The following is a 22904-nucleotide window of genomic DNA, read 5'->3' on the forward strand; positions in this document are numbered from 1 at the left end:
TACACTCTCAGAGGTCTTGCTTCAAGCTGTCTCTGCGGGTCTCTCTCACACACTCCCGCTGGAATCAGACAATTACTGGCATTAATTTAACAGCAAGATTGAGGAAGCCGAGGGCATTCATTTGGAGCGAGGGGAACGGGTGGGAGCCAAACAGGGGCAGCAAGAAGTGGAATAAGACGAGAGACAGAGTGACAGGGAGAGGAAGAGCAACGGGAGGGGAGGGGGGGGGAGGTTTTAGTGCAAAATAAGCTGCCCCCTCTTCTCCCACATCTCAGTCAGTCTGTGAGCACTGGAGCGCAGCGTGAGCTCTGGAGTGCTTTCCCGACATGTACACCTGTAAAGCCCATTCATTCATTCAGGGACGCAGCATTCATGTATGAATGGCAGCGACAGCGTTGACACGTTAACGGCAGCAAAGAGAAATCAGCCCCGATGAGATCATTCGAGCTCGGAGGCAGAGGCAGCGGAGGAGAAGGCGACACGCAGGGAAGTGGATGCTGAGCTCCAGTCTACAGTTCAGGTCTGAACCTTTTCTCTGCTTTGATCTGTCAGCCTGTTGAAATACGCAGTATGGACAGACAGGGCATGCTTTCTGAATGTTTGTTTCCTGCTCTGCTGGGTCTGCTCTCATAGTGCATGTTGAACGAGACAAGCTACAACAGAGGTGAGTTTTTCAAACCCCTGTGCTCTCTGTGTGGCTGGATTACAGAGAACTTTCATGCTGATAAAAGTCATTTACACGAGACTGTTGAGTGTCATTCAGATTAGAGTGCGGATTTGTTCTTGGTTCACAGCAGGAAATCTCGTCTAATTGGTGAAACACTAATATTGAACATCTGGTTGAGGAGACTGATATGATACTTAATATGATCTGTGTTTTCTATAGTCAGTGTTAAACTTTAGTGTGCTGAGATGAACCCTGTCATTCTTGGCTCTGCTCAGCACTACTGAAATGTAAATCTTTTAATTAGACTTTGGATGATCTTCAAGATGTCTTTTTGGCAGCTTGCTGCCAAACTGTCTGGAGTGAACAGCACATTATCTAACACTTCTTTCACAAAACACTGACACTAATGAAGATGCAGTTGAATGCATAATATATATATATATATATATATATATATATAATATATTCACTCCTTAGCATTACTTATTGATACAAAGAGTATCTTTTATATAACAGTGAGTTCGAAAGAAAAAAAAAAAAAAAGGGGGGAGGAGAATATTAAGGGGAGAGAAATTGGGTAAAAAAATTTTTTATCATATAAAACCATTTTTTGTGAACTGTTATTAAATCTTCTGTCTTTTCTCACTAAATCTCAGCTTTTGTTGCCAGCAGGGGTGTAAAAACTATACAAAAAAAAGAGAGACTTTATCAGTTATCTTATCAGTATCAGCCATGGGAAGCAGGTAATTATCAGTTATCATATCGGCTGAAAAAAATCTATATTGAGCATCCCTAAATAGAACTTTATTGTCCCACCAGCAGCAAATGTGTCTTTGTCTTACCTTAAATCTATTGCCTAAAAACAATAAACCCCATAAATGATCAGCAGTAAAACAATTTACCCTAAAACTTCAACTAAAAGCTCTGTCCCAATTAGATGCAGGTCCCCTCTACTAGCGTGGTGTGGCTTTGACAAATACATGCAAGTCTCAATTAGAGGCCTGGATTTTATAGAAATCTTTAGATGTATAAAACCTCTTAAAGTCCGCTAGAAGGAGTTTTAAGCTGCTTGGATCGCGTACACAAACAGAAACATTTTACCTTCTGTCAATGTGGACACATCGTTAGATCGGTTTGATTCTGCACAAATCAGTCCCTCAATTAATTTTCAACCACAAGCATCAAATGTAGTATCAAAAGTATCAAATGATCAAGTGAATGATTCATAATTGATGTGTTATTCTAATTTTTATACAAGCAATAGTCATACTGCTTTAAAAAAACAACCTGACAGTATTTCCCATGTGTACTGAGAGTTTTGTGCAAAATTAATTAAAGGCTGTTCAGAATAAAGGCAGAGTGAGTTCAAGCAAATAAAAGCCCGGGCTTTTAATGGAGGTTATACGTTATGTGCCAACGTTGAGATCCCAACAGAGGGATATTCTAGGGATGTTGCTTCAGCCCGGCACAAACTGTGAATTAGTGTTACTGATAAGCACTCAACGCAACGAGCTGCAAATACCAAGAATACTACTGATATACCAGCTTTACAAAATGTGGCCAGAGTGACGTATTACACACTTTGCAGTTTTGGAAATGGACTTTTGCATTCTTAATGTTGATTCAGCAGCGGCATGAAAATCCAGCATAAACCCTTGTTGGTCTATTGCACAGACAAATTGTACGGCTTAACTTTTTACTCCTCTTTAAATTCTCCTTGAGTCTCGCTTTTCACTTACAGTCACACATGAATATAAAAAAAAAAACAAATACCCAAACTACCCCCAGGACCAGAGAGTCAGACGTTTCTCTCCTTAAAAAGTGTTAGTTACAAGTGTTTCATACTGTGTTGTTTTTCACATTTTATGAAACAACAAGCTATTTAGAAAGTGAGAGAATCTATTTCTCTGCTGCATGTCAAACTGTTGTTGGTTCCCGGTATAAAACATTAACCTGTGCTGCAGTCACTTCCGTGTTAGTCAAGCATTTTATATTGTGTGACTGCAATATTATCTTTATAGAAATAACATTATTCATTAACAAATTGCTCACAAGTAGTTCTTGAAATAGTTTGATCTAGAATTAAGATCTGCTTGGAAATTCATCAGAGGGCTATTTCATGGAGCATTTGAAATCCTTCCCAACAATTTTGATTCTGCATCAGTTCCTATCTCGAATGCATCTCAGCAGAATTAAGGGTAGCTCAGAAGGCCATTCAAGAGGAAATCATTATACTTTGAACTAGCTCTGCAGGCTTGCCATTTTTTTATCTGCGTACTCTGCTGTGCTCTTGATGTACATTACAAAAAAGTGTCTTTGAGTCAGATTGTTTGAGGTTGTTTTTGCCCACTTGAAAGCTGGTTCAGATCAGAGGCAAATTCTCACTTCAAGCGGAGGGAATGCTGCATGAGCAGATCAATACACAGAACAGGTCCCTGCAAAACTATCATCCTACAAAGCCGGATGCTGACTCCTCTGATGTTCCTACTGAACTGTAATCTTTCATGCCAGATGTACAATAAGGGATTTGTAGAGTACAGTCTGCACAGGAACAGTATCATTAATGCTGACTGTGGGACTATTCTCTGTGTCATAAATAGTATATTCATATATTTTAATTAATTATATATTATTATTTTTTGAAGAAGCTACAGTTTCTTGTTAATTGCGATTTAACAGTCTCAACAACTATATTGGGTGACCTGACTGTGACAGATGGTTTTTTACACAGACCCATATGGGAAGTTGTCTATTGTGTTGATTTGAATGTTGTTGAATGTTGTTTCACAAGGTTAACAATTGGGACATTCATCTCTCCCCCCTCGCCACCATCAAGTCAAATTTTAATTTGTCCAATACAAAACTAATGACATCGCTGTGCTCTGTGTTCAGTGCCAATTGGCACATGTTAGAATGCTAATAAGCTAAAAAAGGATAGTGAACATGGTACGCTGAACAACAGCACAAAAAATAAAGACAGACTTTTTTTTGGAATTTCGAGAATAAAGTCAAACTGTCGAGAATAAACTCTAAATGTAGAGAATAAAGTCAACTCCTTTATCTCTTGCAAATCTATCTGTGTGTCCATTTTCTGTGCGTCAGCGCAGAGTCGCTCCGGGCATCCTCCCAAGCGAGCAATGGATGAAGTTAATCTGCCAATACTCGTTTTTTGTTCAGTAGGCTCCCATCTATACAACATAGCAACTAAAACCATCAATACAACCACTGCTAGCAACACTTATCATATGACATCCGTACAATGTCAGGAATATGATTTATTTTTCTGACATTTTAGATTGGTGATTTTTTTTAGATTTATTGAATTTATAACTTTGCTGACGTTACTGTTGCTGCTCTAAAAACAAAATTTATATTTAATACATAAATTCTAGTCCAGTTCAGGACATTTTTCTTGCTGTTGTTGAGTATAATGCCAGCATATATACAGGTCACACATAAATATGTGTGTGTATATATGAGGCAGCCATATGCTCTAATTCTCCTGGTTTGATTTATTCTCTAAAGTTTAGCTTTAATCTCAAAATGTCCAATGTCAATCTCAAAAGTTTTTTCTCCACATTTTGACTCAAAATGCAAAATAGTAACTTAAATGTGTCCCTAATACTCTTACGTAGCATAATAGCATTGTCACTGTGAGCATGCTTGCATGAAAATGTGAAACAACACAATTGAGGGAGGTTTTTGAGGAACAGAACCTTCAAGACTTATCAGAGAAAGTCATCTGGCAGGAAACTGTGCATCCACTCACTTGATTGGCCATGGCAGTGCCTTCCTGGATGATGTTGCGTCCGGCAAAAGTTTAATTAGCAAAGCTTGCCAGACAATCCTGTGTTTTTGCCAAATCTGTCTGCATTGGCACCCCTGCCACCGGACTGGTCTCATTCTAATGAATGAGAGGGCTGCGTTTTTTCATGCAGGGTTGTAGTCGGTCTGAACGCAGCTTTATGTAGTGGTACTATTGCCTGACACCAAAACCTATTACCTATACAGATTGGAAGGCTGAGGTTTGATCTTCAGTCGAGGATGAAAGGGATTAAACAGATTTTTCTGGTAATATATTTTTCATAAAATGTACTTGTCCATCAGTATAACTGATAGTCATCCATGCATATTTGTCCTTTTGCCCTTAGATCACTTGTGTTGTGTCCTGTTGAGTGGGAAATTTCACTTTAGAGACGATCTTCTATCCTATTGATAACTCTAATATTTCACTGGAATTTGTGCTGCATTTTACACCTGTATGAAAACAAATGTCCGACCCAGCTGTGACTCAGGCTTAGAGGAGATACAGATTAGAATAGCAGATTCTTGATGAGATTCATTCTCTTCTTAAAGTGAGGGAGGCATTGGACCTCTGCCTGAATGGGAGAGAATGTTGTGAGCACATGAGTGAGGAGTATGTTGTTTTACACGCTTTGATGCAGGAGCTTCCACTATCACTTCATTGCCCCAAGAGCACACAGCATCAAGGAACGGGCTCGTTGAAAACTTGAAAGCATGTGTTCACTGATGCCAGGAAAAGTGCTGAGACAAAGAACATTAGCAGCCAGCCACTAAAGCTGTGAGATCCGAGTGTAAAAATACCCCCTTTTATCAGCGTAATGGTAAATGAAATACAATATTTAAGTCTAATTTGCACAAATGACATTGTAGTGTCTGTTTACACCGGCGCTCTTTAACTAAAATAAAGTTGGGGCCGCTTCTGGTATTGTCATCTCATAGTTCATCTCAATGTTCAAGTACTACAAGAAAGCACAATTCTTAAAATATTTCTATTACAAACATCATACTTGATATTTTCATTGTAGATCATATTTGTCATTCACAGCCAAACCACAAATGAAGGCACAAACGATAAGCTATACATTGTTTAAATTAGATTTTAAAAATTTTAATTGTATGTAATGGAGTATTTCAAATTGCTATGAAACGATTAGAAAAATTATTAACAAAAAGATTATATTTTTGACAGAGGAAGAGGAAGGATAGAGGGCCAGAAATGGTCCCCCAGGCCAGCAGTGAGAGATCCCAGGTTTACTACACATCTTGAGTGCCTACAGGAAGTAATGAATCAGTTGGTATCATAGTGTTTAATACAAAGACTGATTGTTTGATTAACATTATCATCTCCGAAGGGAATCTGATTTGCAATGTGGTCAACAGTTATATCACTCTTTAAATGACACCAGTCTACGTACGTGTGTACTGATATAACTGTTGACCACGCAGAAAGGAGCAAAAAGGAATGAGGAAGAGGAAAGTTACAGATTTCAGCATTAATAGTCTACCACACCAAATACAAGTATTAGAAGCATACAGTGCTTTCTTCCCACCAGATGGGTAAACATTCACTATAGCCTACAAACTTAGAGATACTGAAATTATGGAATTTTTAACTTCAAATTAAGCTCCAAAATAAAACAAACCTCAGTGTTTCATTTGGCAATTGGCAGTGTTTCAATGGCCAGACTGAACAATAGGATGTATTGCCATCAAATTTAGTACACATAACATAACAACAACAAAAAATTAAATAACTGGGGTTACACTGTCACATAATATGGAAATGCAGTAGCTCCAGTTATGTTTCTAGGGCTGACCTTTTTTTGTAGGGGTTTCTAATTAAATCCTATTAGCCTAGAAATCATAAATCAAGAGCATTCTGGGCTATAACCCTCAGAAAAAATATTTGTGGCCAAAATAACTGACTGAGTAAAAACTGAATGAACTTAAAGGATTAGTGGATTTGATTGCAACTATTTGAATACAGCTCAGGCTCATAAGTGTGCAGGAGAAACTACAGTGGCCGTGAAACTCTAATGTTCTAACTCTAACTCTAATGTGAATAGGCCCTTTGTCTTGTTTCAAATGTTTCATTTACCATGTCGCCATTTTTTGGCCCAGCACGGGGCAAACAGGTACATGCTCTACAGGTGAGCTACCCAGGCGCCCCACTCACTGACTTTCAGTGGCATAAACCCCCCTGCCCCTGCCCCTGTCAGTGTCAGTGGGCTGGAGCTTCAGAATGTGGAGGACAAACAAAGAAAGAGCAGCAGTGTGCGTTTCTTTCACTAAATGAGGCATTCAGCTGAAGACTGGACTACTTAAAAGTTACTGCACTACTTTAAAAGTCCCCCCCCCCGAAGAACATTCTCAACAACTGAGAAACTAGTAAACATATTGATGCGTGAGTGTTCTGTATGTGTGTTTTTGTAATCAGGATTGGTGTTGGTTGTATATAATGGGGGCTGCGGGGCAGTGTGTAATATAATTGACTCAAGGCCATGCATTCACTTCAACCTTGATTGCGGTTGCTGATTGTGTATGTGTGGCTGTAGCTCTATTAAATTCTTTTGAATGTATTTTTATTCTGTGGGGGTGTACAATACTTTCAATGAGTGAAATGTGATTGAAAGATAATTTATTCAAATTTAACAAGGCGGTTACCATACATTTCCCCGTTACCCTTTTTGGATTGCTTTAAAGTCTGCGTTTAAATCTACACTTTTTGTTAATCACACTGGTCCTTTTAATAAGTTAAAACAAATTATCACAAAAGAAAATGGTTCGCTACCTTAAATCAACTGCATTGATCTCCTATGTGAAAATATTACCATTTCATTCGAATGTAGAAAGAAGAATATCCTGCTGTCACTTCAAGGCAAAATGGGAAGCTGCTCCATTAACTGCGACAGCTTACACAGGGTCGTTGTTTCTCACTTTGATCATAAGAATAATTGGATTAAGCTAATTACATGCCCAGCAGAATATTACACTTGTGCTCAGCAATAGTGTGTACACTGTGATTTCTGATGGAACTGATTGTCATCGCCTCTGGACGCTGATTTGAATGAATCACAAGAAGGCAGCAATTACGACGTGGTCATATAAGCATCTTTATATAATTATTACTTTGATTTTGGTCATATTTAGTGAATTGATATTGCGATAAGACATGAATTTTGATGAATGCTGATTGCCTCAAGGGAAACAAGCACATAATTATTTTCCTCCATCAACAAATGCAGTATGCAAAATAGCAAGAAATGGGAATATTAACTGAGGGAACAGCTTGATTAAATTATTCTCAGACTAGTACATGAAGCAAATAGATTATAGTCTGCTCATACCCAAAGCCAGAGGATAATAATGGGTGCAGATAGTACCCATGATGACTTTGGGGTGTATGTGGGTTCATTTTAATTAATGTTATGAAATAAATGATACAAATTTGATATGAAGTTAAAAACTTTTACATTTATTGAATTAGTTACAGTATGATTCTCACCTGAGCAATATGTAAAATTGTGAAACAAACAACAACAAACTATAAATTTCACCATGAAATAGCTTTGACCATGACAGTGGATTTTATTATTATAAGATGGGAGTCCTCATGTGTGAAGAGAGTCGGGGCAGTTCAGTGTGACACACTCTTTACTCCTCACCTGCTTATTATTAGAGGTCGGTGAGCTGAATTTGATTTGGTTTCCTGATTTTACTGGCCAGACCAACACAGCTATTCAGGTTCTTTCTGATAGCTACAGGAAGGAGCAGTTTTAAACCCAGAATCTAAATGTACATTTAATTCGAATAGTTGAGTAAATCACTTGAAGATATTATGTTTTGTTAAGACTGTATTTCAAGGCTGCCACAGTATGCAATGATGAGAGAATATTTAAAAAGTGTAACATTGTCATTTTCCTACCAATACAGACACATTCTGACATTTCTCTCTGTCTTCTGGTTTAACCCTTGACAGTATATAGTTCATGGACAGAGCTGCCTGGCATGTGAAGATAAGCAGAAGTGTCTTATGTCTTTATAACAACCAGCAGGGGGCAACTCTGTTGGTTGCAAAAAATAAGTCTGATAGCATTCAGTCAAGTCAATTCCCCTGTATTTGTACGGACAATTTGTGAATTGACCAAATGTGTGTTATGAATTCACCTTTTTATTTGTATGAGAGAATGTGTTCTTTCTTCCCTCAAAAGCTGCATAGTCTCACTTTAAATTATTGTTTTTACCACTATTCCAAAAATAAAATGTTACAGCTAGCTGATCAAAACCACATCCAGCACTTTTTTTTCTCATTCTCACCTGATGTGCTATAAAATACACATACAGTGATGTTCCTGTGGCGCATTATATTGTATATGGTTCCAGAGCTGTTGTTGTTTTTTTTATTAAGCCAATATATACCCAAGAAGATCTTGATTGCAAAAGCAAACTGTGCTGTAAGTGGGAAGATTTTCTCTGTCGGAGCTGTGAAATGCATTGTTGCCACAGTGCTATCTGGTACTCATTAACACTTTCACTGAAATGTTAGACTTCACACCGTCTGTACTTGTAAACATCTTCACAGTAGAAAGCTGTAATTGCATACGCCCACATATCAAATTATTTACCTAACTCTTACGCACTATATATTTTTTTAATTTCTCAGGTATTATGGCAGTTTGACTCTATATTGATGGAATTTACCCATATTTCATCCATAAACCATGAAAGTGTATTGACCACCAAATATCAAACATCTTACATGGCTGCTGAGTGCATGATGACTACTGATAATGAATTCAAATTCATTCATTCTGGAGCGTCCTCTTGACAAATGACATGCTGGGAATACAAGCTACTTTTATGCAGCAAGTGTGTGTGTGTGTGTAAGGAGGAGTAGAAGGTGTGGAGCGGAGGGCTCTACAATGTCTACAAGTTGCATTCATGATCAAAGTCAGACTGAAATCAGCATGATGCCGCTGCACCAGATGCGTTGAAGGTGGCTTGGCTACAATTCCTAAATATCAAGATGTTTGAGATCAGTGTCAAACCTGTCATCAGTGTTACAGTGGTAACCTTGTTGCCATCGACTCTGAGATTAGGTCATCAACACCTCAGTGCTTCTGCTTCTTTGTTGTTCCTTTACCTTAACATCATCATTCCTTATGAAAAAAAGGATGTAGTCGAAACAATGCTGCACCAAAATACAGGAAGGCAAGCGTTTAGTTTGAGATTGACAAGTTAATTCAATAATTATTTAGACAGATAAGATACTCAACTACTGTTGAGTGGTGGAATGGGAGGAATATTGTGCCAGATGAGAATCTTGAGCGTCACTGAATGTACTCAGAAGACGCAATATTTACCCTCAACACTAAGTATCAGTGTTAAATCAGCTTGACTAGCAGCTTGGCTCTGTCGGCAGCTACTGGGTGTATTGCCATGACATTTGGTAAAGACACTCATGCTGCCCAGAAGGTAAAATCTGCTGACTTTGGTGATCCCCTGACTTTACCATCAGGTTGATATTTTCTGTGAAATAACTATTGGCTATACATTTTGTGCACACATCCATGTACCCGTCAGGATGAATTATAATCATATTGGTAATCTTCTGACATTTGGTGTCGCGCCACCATCTGCTCAAAATTGTATTTTGTCCAATACTTTGATTTATGACCAAATTCTAGCAAAGCCAATTACCCATACTTTGAATTACAAAGAAAGGAATAATGTTAAGGCTTAATGTGCCAAAGAAAGCCAAAAGTAGTGAAGCTCACATGATATGAGTTGCCCTCCTGACCTCTCAAACAACACTGAAGCCAAGTTCCAAAAGCAACACTTATTGTATCATGTTGTATCATATTCTGTGTAAACCAAGATGTTTATCTACAAAATACAAAGTGAGAAAAATTACACTTGCAGAGATAGAGCCACTGCAGTGAAAAGCCTTTAATTATCACCCCGATTATTTTCAAAGGACCCATCGCACTGGAAAATACAGGAGTTATGCTTCACAGTGTTTTCATCACATACAGATCAGTATTGCCACTGTCAGTTCAAGGATCCATTAATTGAATGTGAATTTTAATGATTTGCATTTTAACAGCACACCTACACTTCTTCTGTATGTGACACTTTTGAAACTGCATCACCGTCTCGTTAATCACCCGTCTGTCAAACACTGAATGGCATTTCTCTGAGCCTCAGCACAGATGCAGACAGAATATTGATGGACTGATGGAAGTCATTAAGTAACAGAAAAGTGAACGCACAAGGAGAACCATCAGCGGATATTGTCACATTCTTACATAGTGGATGTAATAATGAGCAAAATTATCCCACTTTTTTTTTTCGAGTCAAAACGTCTATATTATCTCACTAAAAATGTTTTATCAACAAATATCCTGCTATATTCTTTCTTTGGGGTGTCATGTGAGGACAAGGCAGCATACGACAAGTTGTTTAGAAATGATTTCCGTCGGTCGATTGCAGGTGTTGGATTTCTGCTGGACACAAAGACACCAGTCAGAGAAGAGGTGTTGAGCTGAGAGCAGTTATTCTTTTACAATTAATCTGTTTACATGCACACATTATTTCAAATAGCACTGCAGATCATAACACTGCTAATACTCTTGGTTATAAAAGGCTGTTTATAAGCACCATCTTATTCTGCTCCCCACAAACATATGCATTAATAAACAGCATATTTCCTGTGGAAAATAAGGTTGACTCAGACAACGAGAACCCAAACTGATGATCAGGTGCATACGTATCATATGTAAAAAAAATACTGATGATGACTGATTTGAATGATTTGATACTGGGGTAATGATAAAACATCATGGTGCCCAAGGTATTCAAGGAAAAAACAGGACATTGAGGTTGAGAGGAAGCAGGACTAGAGAAGTAAACAGAAGAGGTAGAGGTTGAAGTGTAAGGACGAATACTATTTCAGGTCTGGCACTCTGATCTGTTCCCTGACCCCTTTAGAAAGAAGCAGAATTCCATTAGATACATGCTAACTTGGTTCCACTTTATTTGGATAATCCTCCTACATAGGACTATCTATTCACCATAGTTTATGGCATGTTTGTAACATCTAACAACTTATTAGTTGGGATTTGGTTAGGGTTAGGCACAAAAAACATCTTGGTTAGGTTATGTTTGTGAATTGTTACATATACTCTATAGATAATATAATACATCTACAGACAAACCTATTTAACTCTAGATAGGGCCTTTCACGTTTCTCCTTTATATTTCAGCCCATTCTTATTCCAAGGTTGTCAAATATGGATGCGAGTGGTGTTCAGGAAGTTGCAATCTGCAACTTCATCTCTAGATGCCACACTGGTCTTTTAACATTCACACTGATTGATTTATTAATCACTTGGGGGCAGAAAAGCTTCAAAACAATACACAGCTTTGATATATTATTATTATATTATATATTACGTTATATTATTATTATTATTATTATTATAAACAGTAGGTTACATTTTCACGGTGGAAAACTAAAACAATGAATTAATAGAAACTAAAAAGCTGAGTAGAGCTGAAGAAAGCTGAAGGTTAATAATTCATTCTTGGTTCATCATTTTGTGTGACCTCTTTAACATTGCATATACAGTAAATATGAAGTAGCCAGCAGCCAGTAGGCTCAGCACAACAACTAGCCTGGCTCTGTCCAAAGGTGACGAAATCCACCTTGTAAAGTTTGTTAATTACCATTAGGCAGCTTTGTTAAAAGCTGTTTTCTTATGTTTCCAGTCTTTGCCTGTGCCAAACTTTTATTTTAAGCTAACCAACAGAATCAGACTGTGTGACGATGGTGTCATCCGCCATGCTGCATTTACCTAAATATGTGGATATCGAATGAAACATAAGCTCGTCAGATTCGTCAAGGGTAGATATTTTTGGCTTTGCAGCTGGAAGCTCTACGTTGACATATGTTTGGAATCAATACAGGTAGAGTCTGTAGTCACTCACCCATTCAGCATCAATGATGGACCAATGGTTTAAACTTTAAAGCACCAACAATGATCTGTTCAAGTGGGAGACTGTTGGCTGCATATTAGATTTTGGTACAATATCATCTAATTGTGGGGTTTCCTGAAATACCTTCAAACACAATACTAACTGTTGGGAAACTGCTGAGTAAATGTTCTTTCTCTTTACGTACATTCTGACAACACAGATGTAACTAATAACATGAATAAGACTCATAATATTAATGATGGTCGGAATTCCATTCAGAAGTGCTAGTTCTGTGGTATTGTGCATGCTGGCTTACTAAGGGCTTAATGTAACACTTAAATGCTACAGAGCATCATTAATCGTAGTAATACTGCATTCACGCAATATCGGCAGAATAGGAAGAACAGAAAAACCTCCTGTTATTCTGACTCATGCACACCATTGCTAGCCATGTTGTCACACTAGATAAAAATTAAATTAGCACCTATTAGTGCGTTACATATCTGTAGTGGTTCATTAACATGTCAAACCAGATGTAAACAGCTCACAACTGTTTTTAAATTGGCTGAAATGATTCTATCAGGGCTAATATTGGATTTTATACATAGTGGTTTTACAGCTGTGTTGCCAGTGGTTTGTTGAAACTTTCTTCTTTCATTCTTTTCACCAAGTGGGAGATATCATCACTGTCAGAAATTCACAATATCTCTAAATCGGAATTACAAGTCAGACTCTGGCATGAATGGTGCTCCTAATATGTTCTGAACGATATGATGTGAGTGCAGCATTAAATGTGATTTCCCTGCAGTGATAAGTCATGTCTGACATGGGAAACATCTATTGGCTGATATACAAATTAACATTTCTATGAAAGTAATACAGTAGGTGTTATTCCAACTGGCCTAATCTTCCACATGCTGGAAAGGTCATAGTCACTCATCTAAACCACCTGCTGTAGGCAGCATCATTTACAGCCGCTGCACTTTGTCACATGCCAAATTATAACTAGCTCCTTAATTACTGATGTGTTCTGCCTTTCACACTGCTGCTTCATCTGTAGAGTTCTTTAGACCTGCGGCATATTTTTACCCTATCCCATTATTAGTTTCAAGCACTAGAGTCCATTCAGAATGTACTCCTTTCATATGCCTGTCAGGAAATGAAAGCAAAATGAATAGAAATGCCCTTACTGTCTGTCTAGTGGACCATGTGATTATAGCTGTTTATGCTTCAGATAAACAACCCCCACGTTATGCATGGCTCTCTCAATTTTCAAATCTCACTTCATCTCCCAAGTAAGAATTCCATTTGTGGGGCTGTGACATTTTTCATGTGATTTATTCTATTGTCCCGATTCCTCCAGCCATGGCTACCCCTCCGCCCCGTCCCCTTGCCATCAGCTTTGACAATCCCAGCCTTTGTTTTTGCAATGAGAAGCAGCATTCTTCCAGAGGGATGACCTCCTCTGTCTCTACAGGGGCTGGCACTGAGGACGCGACCCTATCCGAGGATTGGATAGCACCCACCACCGGTTGCTGTGAACGAAATCCGCTAGTTGTCACCCCAACTCTGCTGCTCATATGTGCACCAAACACGCTGTCCTACCCCAGGAAGAATTGATGGATCCCTCCGTTCATCACAGCTGACACATCAAGGCCTGGCAACATTATCAGCCCCTTCATCATTAACAGGATTAATCTCTATGGCAAAGGTGGATCATCACTCATTTCTGTAAGTACACTTTATTATTTTTTATTTTCTTATTGAATTAATTAAATTAACATTGTATTACAGTTAATTTAATTGAGAGTCAATGCTCAAATAGGCTATATCATTTACTAGGGACATTCTGCTGCATTTGGCATAACAAAACACAAAACTTGAGCAGCACCTGAAGGAAAGAAGCTAAGACGAAAAGGTACTGAAGTGAAAAACTATTTCAGAGGCTCATCCCTAAAATCCCAAAGCACCTGAATATTAGAATTCCAAACGAGCCGTACACCAAGGCACCAGGCTCAACCTTTACATCTCCGACCAGTTGAAAGGGACAATGCAAACATCAGTAACAGTAACCCATCAGATTGCCTGCAGCTGTCTATCGTATTCAGATACATGCACAGGGATTAATAACAGTTGACTGGATTCAGATAGAAGTAATGAGGATTTAATTAAAGAAAATCTTAACATGCACTTCCCCAAAGTTCCTGATAATCTCTCTCTGTGGTGAGTTTATTTGCAACCAGAAATTACATTTCTATCTGACATTACTATTAAACTAAGTATGACATTTTTTTTTTGTGACTCTGTCCGCCACCTGCCTGCAGGACTGGAGGATGTGCATGGAGCCGTTTTGCTGTAATGAGGGTTTGCCCTGGATACAGTTTGCAGAGTCAAAGCCATGGCTAATAGGCAGGAGGTTGAATGTGCAGAAACAAAATGCAGAGGTGTGCATAAGTGTTGTGGGTCAGCATCATTGAAGCTATCTATCTTGATCTCACAGTATAGGCGTATCTGTCTTTTGTTCTGCACAGTGATCTCTGCCTGCCTTCAGTTTGTATCTGCCTCATAGCCCCTAGCAACCTTTGCCATTTTACTGTCATTAGCACAGACAACATTAGTATGGATTTCCCAGCTGAGACAGGATTTAAAAGACGTGAATCTGAGATGTATCAAGAGATACCTATTTATAGTTTTCATGGGCTGTGCCATACATTTTAAACACACAGTAAGAAGCTTTCGATCTTTTTAAGTGCTGAGTGAGGCTGGCGCGGTCCTCCACCCGTCCTCCTTACACTCCTGGCTCTTTGATCCAGTCAAGGTCTATCATTAGTGAGAGAAATCTTGTGTTGTATACCTGAGTCTGTTTTCCAGCACTACAGCCTTACTGCCAGGTCCATATGTGTACCTGTGCTGATTGCTTAGTGATGACGCAACTTTGAAGAGCACACAGCATTGTGCACAAACACAACTGTCACAGTTAAATGTTTAATGCCAAGGAACTGTAAAGAGGTCAGTTTGTGTCATTTTAAGGGAATTATTCCTCCTCCGGGGCATAAAGGCTGTTGATTGGTGTTTTGACAGGAAACATTTAAATTGGCTTTGGGGTTCAGTGCTCGCACGCAGTAAAGCGGCTATGTTTACGGCCGAGTTACCACTACAGAAGAAAACAATGCTTTATGTAGATGCATCAAGATTAACTAATTCCTGATCAAATATAAGGTGCATACAATTGTGCAAATCTTATAATGGATCATATCCCTATAGATAATTATGTCTCATTGTCAAGTTTATGTATGCTGACTCATCAACACCCTGCAGAGGTCATTAAGAAGTGGGCAGGCCTGTTCGCCTTCAGCGATGTGCATGGACACAGGCAACTGATGCATAATGCATTATAGATATTGTATTGTGCCAAGTCAAGTCAAAAAGAACAACAATCAACACCTAATGGGATTTAATTAGAAACCCCTACAAAAAAATGGTCATAACTGAAGCTACTGTATTTCCACATTATGTGACGATGTGACCCCAGTTATTTTCTTCTCTCCCCCCTTCCTTGTGTTATGAAAGTCTTCACATAAGTTCTGGTCATGGTGCAATCATACTGTATGTAGCTTTAAACATCCACTGTGAAACTATGCAAAAAATAAATAAATAACCATTTGCACTCTATTGTCTGCAGCAGTTCACATATAGCAGCTATAATGAAAAAAGTATAGTGTTGAATAAGCGGTAAATTTACAGTTGTGTTGCAGAGGTCTTGCATCAGGTTATTAGTCAGTTATAAAACACATGTAGTACTCATTTTAGGCAGAAAGAAACAAGTCAGATATTTATATTGCAAAGGGAACAGCTCTGTCAAACAATCCAAAATGTGACTGCCTGATTCTAAATTTGTTATGTCTGCACTGCCTCCATTTTGTCATGATCAACAATAAAGTAGTCATATTCTTCAAATGGTTGGATGTGGACACTGGGTGGCTGATTGCAATACGGTGTAACAAAGATTCACCAATGGACAGTGTAATTATCATTATCATCTACCATATTGTAATCTAAACTATCAGACATATGCAACTATTATATCATTCACAATGTCACAAACATCGCTTTGTGACTTTTGTCCAGTCATGTCATTGCTGTCCACCAGATATCCAGACAGCTGCTGCTGGTTGCAGTGCAGGATGTGTCCCACAGTGAAAATATGTAATCCAATCGGCATGCTGACTGCTTGCACCTTCAGGACAGGAACCTCACTGAATTTGATTGACAGGGATAATTGTGTTTCACTGCAGCGCATCTGTCAGTAAGACAGCCTAGTTTGTGGTTTTATTTTCATCATTAATTACCTCCGCCAAGAAAGTTTTGTTTGTGTGTTTGTCTGTTAGCTAGCAGGATATCTCAGGAAGTACTTAGCAGATTGATGCTACTTTTTAACAGCTGGGATTTAGTGCAAAGAAACCATTTTTGCTCCTGAACTGTGCTGTGTTGGGTTGCGTTGAGTTCTCCCTTGATTCCTTCATCTAACACTATCTGCCCATGTAGGCCGGGCACATATTTGCATACATGGATTTTTCAGGCATTTTCATTTCGTGTAACTTGAATTGCATCCAATATTCAGCAAATTTGCTTGATTGGGATGAGCGCCCAAAAAAACACTTGCATTTATTTTATTCATTGGTTATTTATCATACATTGCTATAACTCTTGAACACATTGTGCAAATGGAACCAAATTTAGATGACAGGCGCAGATATATGCTGCTAAATGCTATGGTATTTTGCCCATAGGTCACCCTTGCTCTGTGCACTAATATTCCCAGGATGTAAGAATAAAATCAGCATTATTGTTTACCACTATGTGTATACAAATGCAGTGAAAAATATATTTTTTTTATCAAAATAATACATTTATATTGTGGTTTCATCATAATCTCTATGACAGAATTCACCTTAAAATAGGGATGCAAAATGGGAGGTCGAGAGGGAGTCATTGCTTTTTAACATGATGTGCGTAGATAATTAGCTTGTCTATATCAATGACATGCTGTTTAAACATGACCCTATTAAACCTATCCTGATGTGTTAATTATCTAGCACAACCTTTGATCTCAGACTGGGGTTGATCCTTTTTAATCAAGGATTAATTATGTCTAAAGACTTGTGATTAACCAGCAGATGATTTGTCTCATGGAGAGACTCCTGAAGAGAAGGGGGGAAAAAGCACACAAACTGGTTGGAGCATCTGTTATTGCGATCTGCGGCTTCCAGACTGCAGGAAATAGATGACCAAATGGATAATCAGAACATAGTGGGAACATAAACACTCATGTACATTGTGAGATATGTCTACTATCCGCATTTCCTTTTCATCAACGTAAAAGCTCTAATGGAATAAATAGCAGCTGAACCAGGTAAACACTGGCTGTAAATTGCCTGAAACATGAATGACCTTTGGAAATGAGTCATACCAAAAGTACACAAATGATGCAGATGAAACAGTTGTTTATGCTTCCACATTGAATATAAAACATTTGCTCTACATATTCTGCATGTCCACAGGGACCCAATCATAGAATGATTAGTGTTCACACTCTGGGCTATTCTAAGTAGCCTCAATCAAAGACATAAGCATGTTGCGCACCAAGACCAAGAGGTCACATTTAACAGATTTTATTAACACAAAATGTTGTTACATATCTGCTTAGCTATCCTGAGATACATGACAGGCTGTCAAAACAAACTCTAATCCTGCGTGTGTTTTCTCTCTGCAGGGATAATCAACTTGACTGAAACACTGATACACACACTTTCCTTTTCTCCAGGCCTCTTTGTACAGAGCCTCCAGTATCAGTTCTTGAAGCAACCATGTGTGTTGGCTATAAACATAGGTAAGATAATATATTTGGTTTTTTTTTATCCAAAGAGCTCCCATTGATCACCAAACACACGTTGATGGAAGTGAGCTAACATGCAAAGTAGTGGTCAAACTATAGGGAGAGTTTGGGGGTTCATTGTCTTGCTCAAGAACACTCGTGATGTATGAATTGCAGGAGCCGGCAATGGACCTGCCAACCCTGTAATCAATGGCCTACACTGTCTCCTGAGTCAGACCTGTCCATTTGTGACATACTGTAAATTCTCATATCATCTCAAATAATGGCCGGGGGCGTGGCCAGCCCAAGTATAAAGACTTTGAGGAAGGTGCAATTAAGGCTGATTTATAGTTGTACGTTGGCTCCGTGTCGAGCCTACGCAGGTGCCCTTTGTCGTTGTGAGCATTTATACCTGTGTGCTGGTGTGTCTGCATTGCTCTGCAAATAACACCGCCAAGAATCTAGTTGGTGGTGGGGTTTCTATGCCACTGTGTTGAGTTTCGACTGTTTTCCTTATTTCGTCCCACCCCTGCCTGGACGAGGGAATACAAGGGGACCGACAAGAGCATGTCATGCAGCAAGGCAGCGTCCCACGTGTGCCTGTTTGTGCGTGTGCACTTTTGAAGAGGGATTCTCAAACTGCATTATTAACTCATCTGGGTTTTGCATGAATTGCCTCCCATTCTCAGATAATGCACACACACACACACAAAGCGACCTGTCATGGTTTTTGTGGTCTGCGTGGCCACATCGTCTTGTTACATTTTTGAGGAGGTGCACGTCAGGTTACTGCGGAGTGTACAAGGCCATTCCCATACTCTAATCACAGTGTCGATTTGACGTATAAAGTTTAAAACAGGCTTTAATTGTAGCCCACTTCAACATCTTGCACGGTAAAAGTATAATGTACACTCTAATAGTACATGTCATTCTCACTACACAGAAATGTTTTCATACTCATTATTCAGTTGTTTTTTCTTGTTATACTCCTGATCAATGTTAAGCTGTTGTTAACGCAACATTTTCTGATATTTTTTCACACTAAAAGCCTACCTGTAAAGGTAAGGCTGCAAGACTTTTAATGTGAAGATTCTTGGAGGAGGTGATGAGTTAATGGTAGCTTAACAACATTCGGGTGAAGATGGAATTAGTGCTGTAGATATTGACATTATATTAAAATGATAAAGACAGCAAGTAAAAACTGAGGTGGTTTTTAGTTTGTGTTAACAGGGGAACAGAGGAAATTAGAAAAGAAGTCCTGGCTATCTCTGCCACTGAGGTAAATCTAGTAAATTTACGGTTTATAATTATAAAGAACATATAGACTTTCTTAGCTGTATCAGGGTTCTTTAAGATTTAACTGAATACACAAAAGGGTGAATCCATAACCACTTTGTCTGTTTAAAGGCAGGAAAGGGCTTGACCCTTTCAGCCGCACTGTAGCCTTAAATTATTAGCTGCTCTCTGTAGTACACCACTATCCTTTCAAACGAGACAAAAAGAAAGCTTGGAGCATTTTCTGACCTATTTTCTGTTGTGCAACAGTTTCAGCAGGCTGAGACTGCTTTTTAACACAATGCCTCCTTCCATGTAGTTTGTGCCTTGCAGCTACAGTATGCTGATGCTGAACAGAGAGCTACCATCTATGGACTTCAAAATGCATTTTACATCTTGTGGTGGGCCATCAGATTGGGAAACTCAGTCAACCAGCTCAGCTAAAGACAGTATGCTAAATATAACTCTAAAAGCAGTTAATGTTTCTTTTAGAAATGATAACTCTGAATGGAGTCTGGTGAAACACTTAGAATTTCTCCACCCGTACATATCTGTCTTTCTGACTGCAAAAACAGAAATCATTTTTAAACATAATTATACAGCACTCTAGAAGAATTACTCAATTGGAAACCGTTCCCTTAATATATAAATAATAAATTAAAAAAATGCCTTAAAATGTATTTTATGTTATTTAATAAATTAGTAAAAAGCTATAACAGTAATTGGATATGATAGGATATGCAATAAAATAATTACAGAGATGTAACTCCAGCAACATTTAAAACAAAATTTCCATAAGATACATTCTGTTTGTTCTCTTCAGCGAGCTCTAAAAACAGCTCTCTGGTCCTTAAACCATATCAGATCATGCGTTATATATCCCATGCAGGTAGGGACATGACTCAGGTCTGACCCTGGAGATGCCGAAAAGACGAGACATCGTTGCCATTGTGTTGATTGTGTTGCCTTGGACACTGCTCATCACTGTCTGGCACCAGAGCACCATCACTCCTCTGCTCGCTACTCGAAAGGGTAAGGGTGAAGCTACTCAAGTCTGGGCTGATGTTTTCAGATTGTGAACATTTTTTCCATTCATCCATATTTATCATAACAATATTTAACAAAAGTGCTTGTGTTACTTATGGCAAGCTTCTGTGTCAGAGTGTTCTAACCTCAGGGAACAATGTCACATGTTGATCAAATGCAATGCAAAGACTGTGTTTACTTACACAATAACAGTTTAGCCGTCTAGTCCACACTGTCTCATGTAGCACAAGGTCCTATCAACACTGTAATCATTTTCCCTCCGGGCTAGATGACAGACGTGATGGTCGCTCCAACTCCAGAAACACTTTTGCTTTCAAGGAGTCCTGCTCACTTCAGAACCGAGACATCGTGGAGGTGGTGCGCACTGAGTATGTCTACAGCCGGCCTCCGCCCTGGTCTGACATCCTGCCCACTATCCACGTCATCACTCCCACCTACAGCCGGCCGGTGCAGAAGGCAGAGCTGACGCGTCTGGCCAACACCTTGCTGCACGTGGCCAACCTGCACTGGATCCTGGTGGAGGACTCCCAGAGGAGGACCACTCTGGTCAGCCGCCTCCTCCTGGAGACGGGACTCAACTACACTCACCTCAATGTGGAGACACCTAGGAACTATAAGGTACGGGGGGACACTAGGGACCCCCGAATACCTCGGGGTACTATACAGCGGAACCTGGCCCTGAGGTGGCTTCGGGAGACCTTCAGTGTAAACAGCAGTCAGCCTGGGATTGTCTACTTTGCAGATGATGACAACACGTATAGTCTGGAGCTGTTTGAGGAGGTAAGGAAAGTAAAACATGGCATAGAGCTGAATTACTCCTACGCAATGTCTCCTCCTCCTCATGCTTTCACAGACTCCTTAGCTCTCCTGTGTGTCTTTAGCTAAATCTAAATTTTTGGCTTCATGGAATTTAAAATGACTCACATGAGTGACTTGTATGTCTGTCTCTGTTTTCAACTACCAGATGCGTTCCACCAAAAAGGTGTCAGTGTGGCCCGTGGCCTTTGTGGGTGGCCTACGGTACGAGTCTCCTAAAGTAAACACCTTGGGCAAGGTGTACGGCTGGAAGACTGTATTCGACCCACACCGGCCCTTTGCCATCGACATGGCTGGGTTTGCAGTGAACCTACGCCTCATTCTGTCTAAACCTCAGGCTTATTTCAAGTTGCGTGGGGTGAAGGGAGGTTACCAGGAGAGCAGTTTATTAAAGGAGCTGGTCACTCTCAGTGACTTGGAGCCTAAAGCTGCTAACTGCACTAAGGTATCGAAAGAAGGCTCTCTGCATGTTGTGCAAACTCTGTGAATTGGCAATAAAACAAGCTGCTTCGGTAAATGCTGCTAGTGTGAGAGGATGTGTCTCAAGGTCTTTGGCTGTCATAACAATTTGTTCATAAAGTCAGTGAACTGTCAGCTTACTGCTGATTCTTTATGCATACAGCTCATTTAAAATATATCCTACATTCTGCCTCTAGACATTGTGTAGCTAGTATGATGTAGTACATTTCTACTGCACAACACTGCGAGCCAAAATGTCTGTTTTAGTGTTTCATCACATTGACTGTATTTCTGCTCATCTCCATCCCTTTCTACTTACCCGCAGGTATTAGTATGGCACACACGGACTGAGAAGCCTGTGCTAGTAAATGAGGGCAAGAAAGGATTTACAGACTCTAATGTTGAGATATGACATACTTCATCTGACACAGGTAATAGCAGAGATTTCAAAATGGCATTTCCACACAGTGATTATTTGGGGGGATGGACAAAAGAGGAGCACCATGAGATACAGACCTTACTTGAAATAGATCTTTAGATAGTCTGACCTTTACATAACATGTTTATAGGATTGTCTCCTGCAGATTTTGTTATGACAATTTAAAGATCTCTACCAGACATGTATTAAGACATATATAGCCTACAAATAATCTGCTTGGATCAATAATGTGTGTCTGACATGTTTTTTCCATAAAAAAAAAAAGTATAATTTCCACATAAAAATTCCTAAGAAGACATCTACTCCTTCTACCTCATTAGAAATTCCAGAATCTATGAATATGCCAATTTTGCTAGATACAAGATATCTCCTACTTTAGTGTAAAGTCCATTCTTAGTGTATGTGCACTGGCGGCTTTCACACTATCTGTGATGTCACGAATCATGCTGGTAGGCCCCGCCCCTTAAAAATCCGAATTTCAGTGAGCCCGGAGAAACTTGAAGGATTTTGAGTGGAGGGGGACTTTATTTTACTATATTTTTGAT

The 22904-nt window shown here is 39.2% G+C and overlaps 1 protein-coding gene across 3 annotated transcripts in view; it reads left to right on the plus strand.

The window, feature by feature from the left end:
• b3gat1b (beta-1,3-glucuronyltransferase 1 (glucuronosyltransferase P) b) overlaps positions 1 to 22904 on the plus strand; it is a 25046-nt gene continuing 2142 nt past the window's right edge. The window contains exons 1-7 of one of the 3 annotated variants that reach the window (XM_051401311.1): positions 2 to 520; positions 13926 to 14179; positions 18222 to 18338; positions 20488 to 20630; positions 20914 to 21425; positions 21610 to 21906; positions 22246 to 22351. In XM_051401311.1, coding sequence (XP_051257271.1) covers positions 20519 to 20630; positions 20914 to 21425; positions 21610 to 21906; positions 22246 to 22332 — 1008 coding nt within the window. In that variant the 5' untranslated portion in view covers positions 2 to 520; positions 13926 to 14179; positions 18222 to 18338; positions 20488 to 20518 and the 3' untranslated portion in view covers positions 22333 to 22351. Of the gene's footprint in view, positions 521 to 13925; positions 14180 to 18221; positions 18339 to 20487; positions 20631 to 20913; positions 21426 to 21609; positions 21907 to 22245; positions 22352 to 22904 lie in introns of all 3 variants that reach the window. The other 2 variants (XM_051401312.1, XM_051401314.1) reach the window with 2 other exon arrangements.

This window comes from Dicentrarchus labrax, unplaced genomic scaffold (genome assembly GCF_905237075.1).
Source record: "Dicentrarchus labrax unplaced genomic scaffold, dlabrax2021, whole genome shotgun sequence".
In the NCBI taxonomy this organism is placed as follows: Eukaryota; Metazoa; Chordata; class Actinopteri; family Moronidae; genus Dicentrarchus; species Dicentrarchus labrax.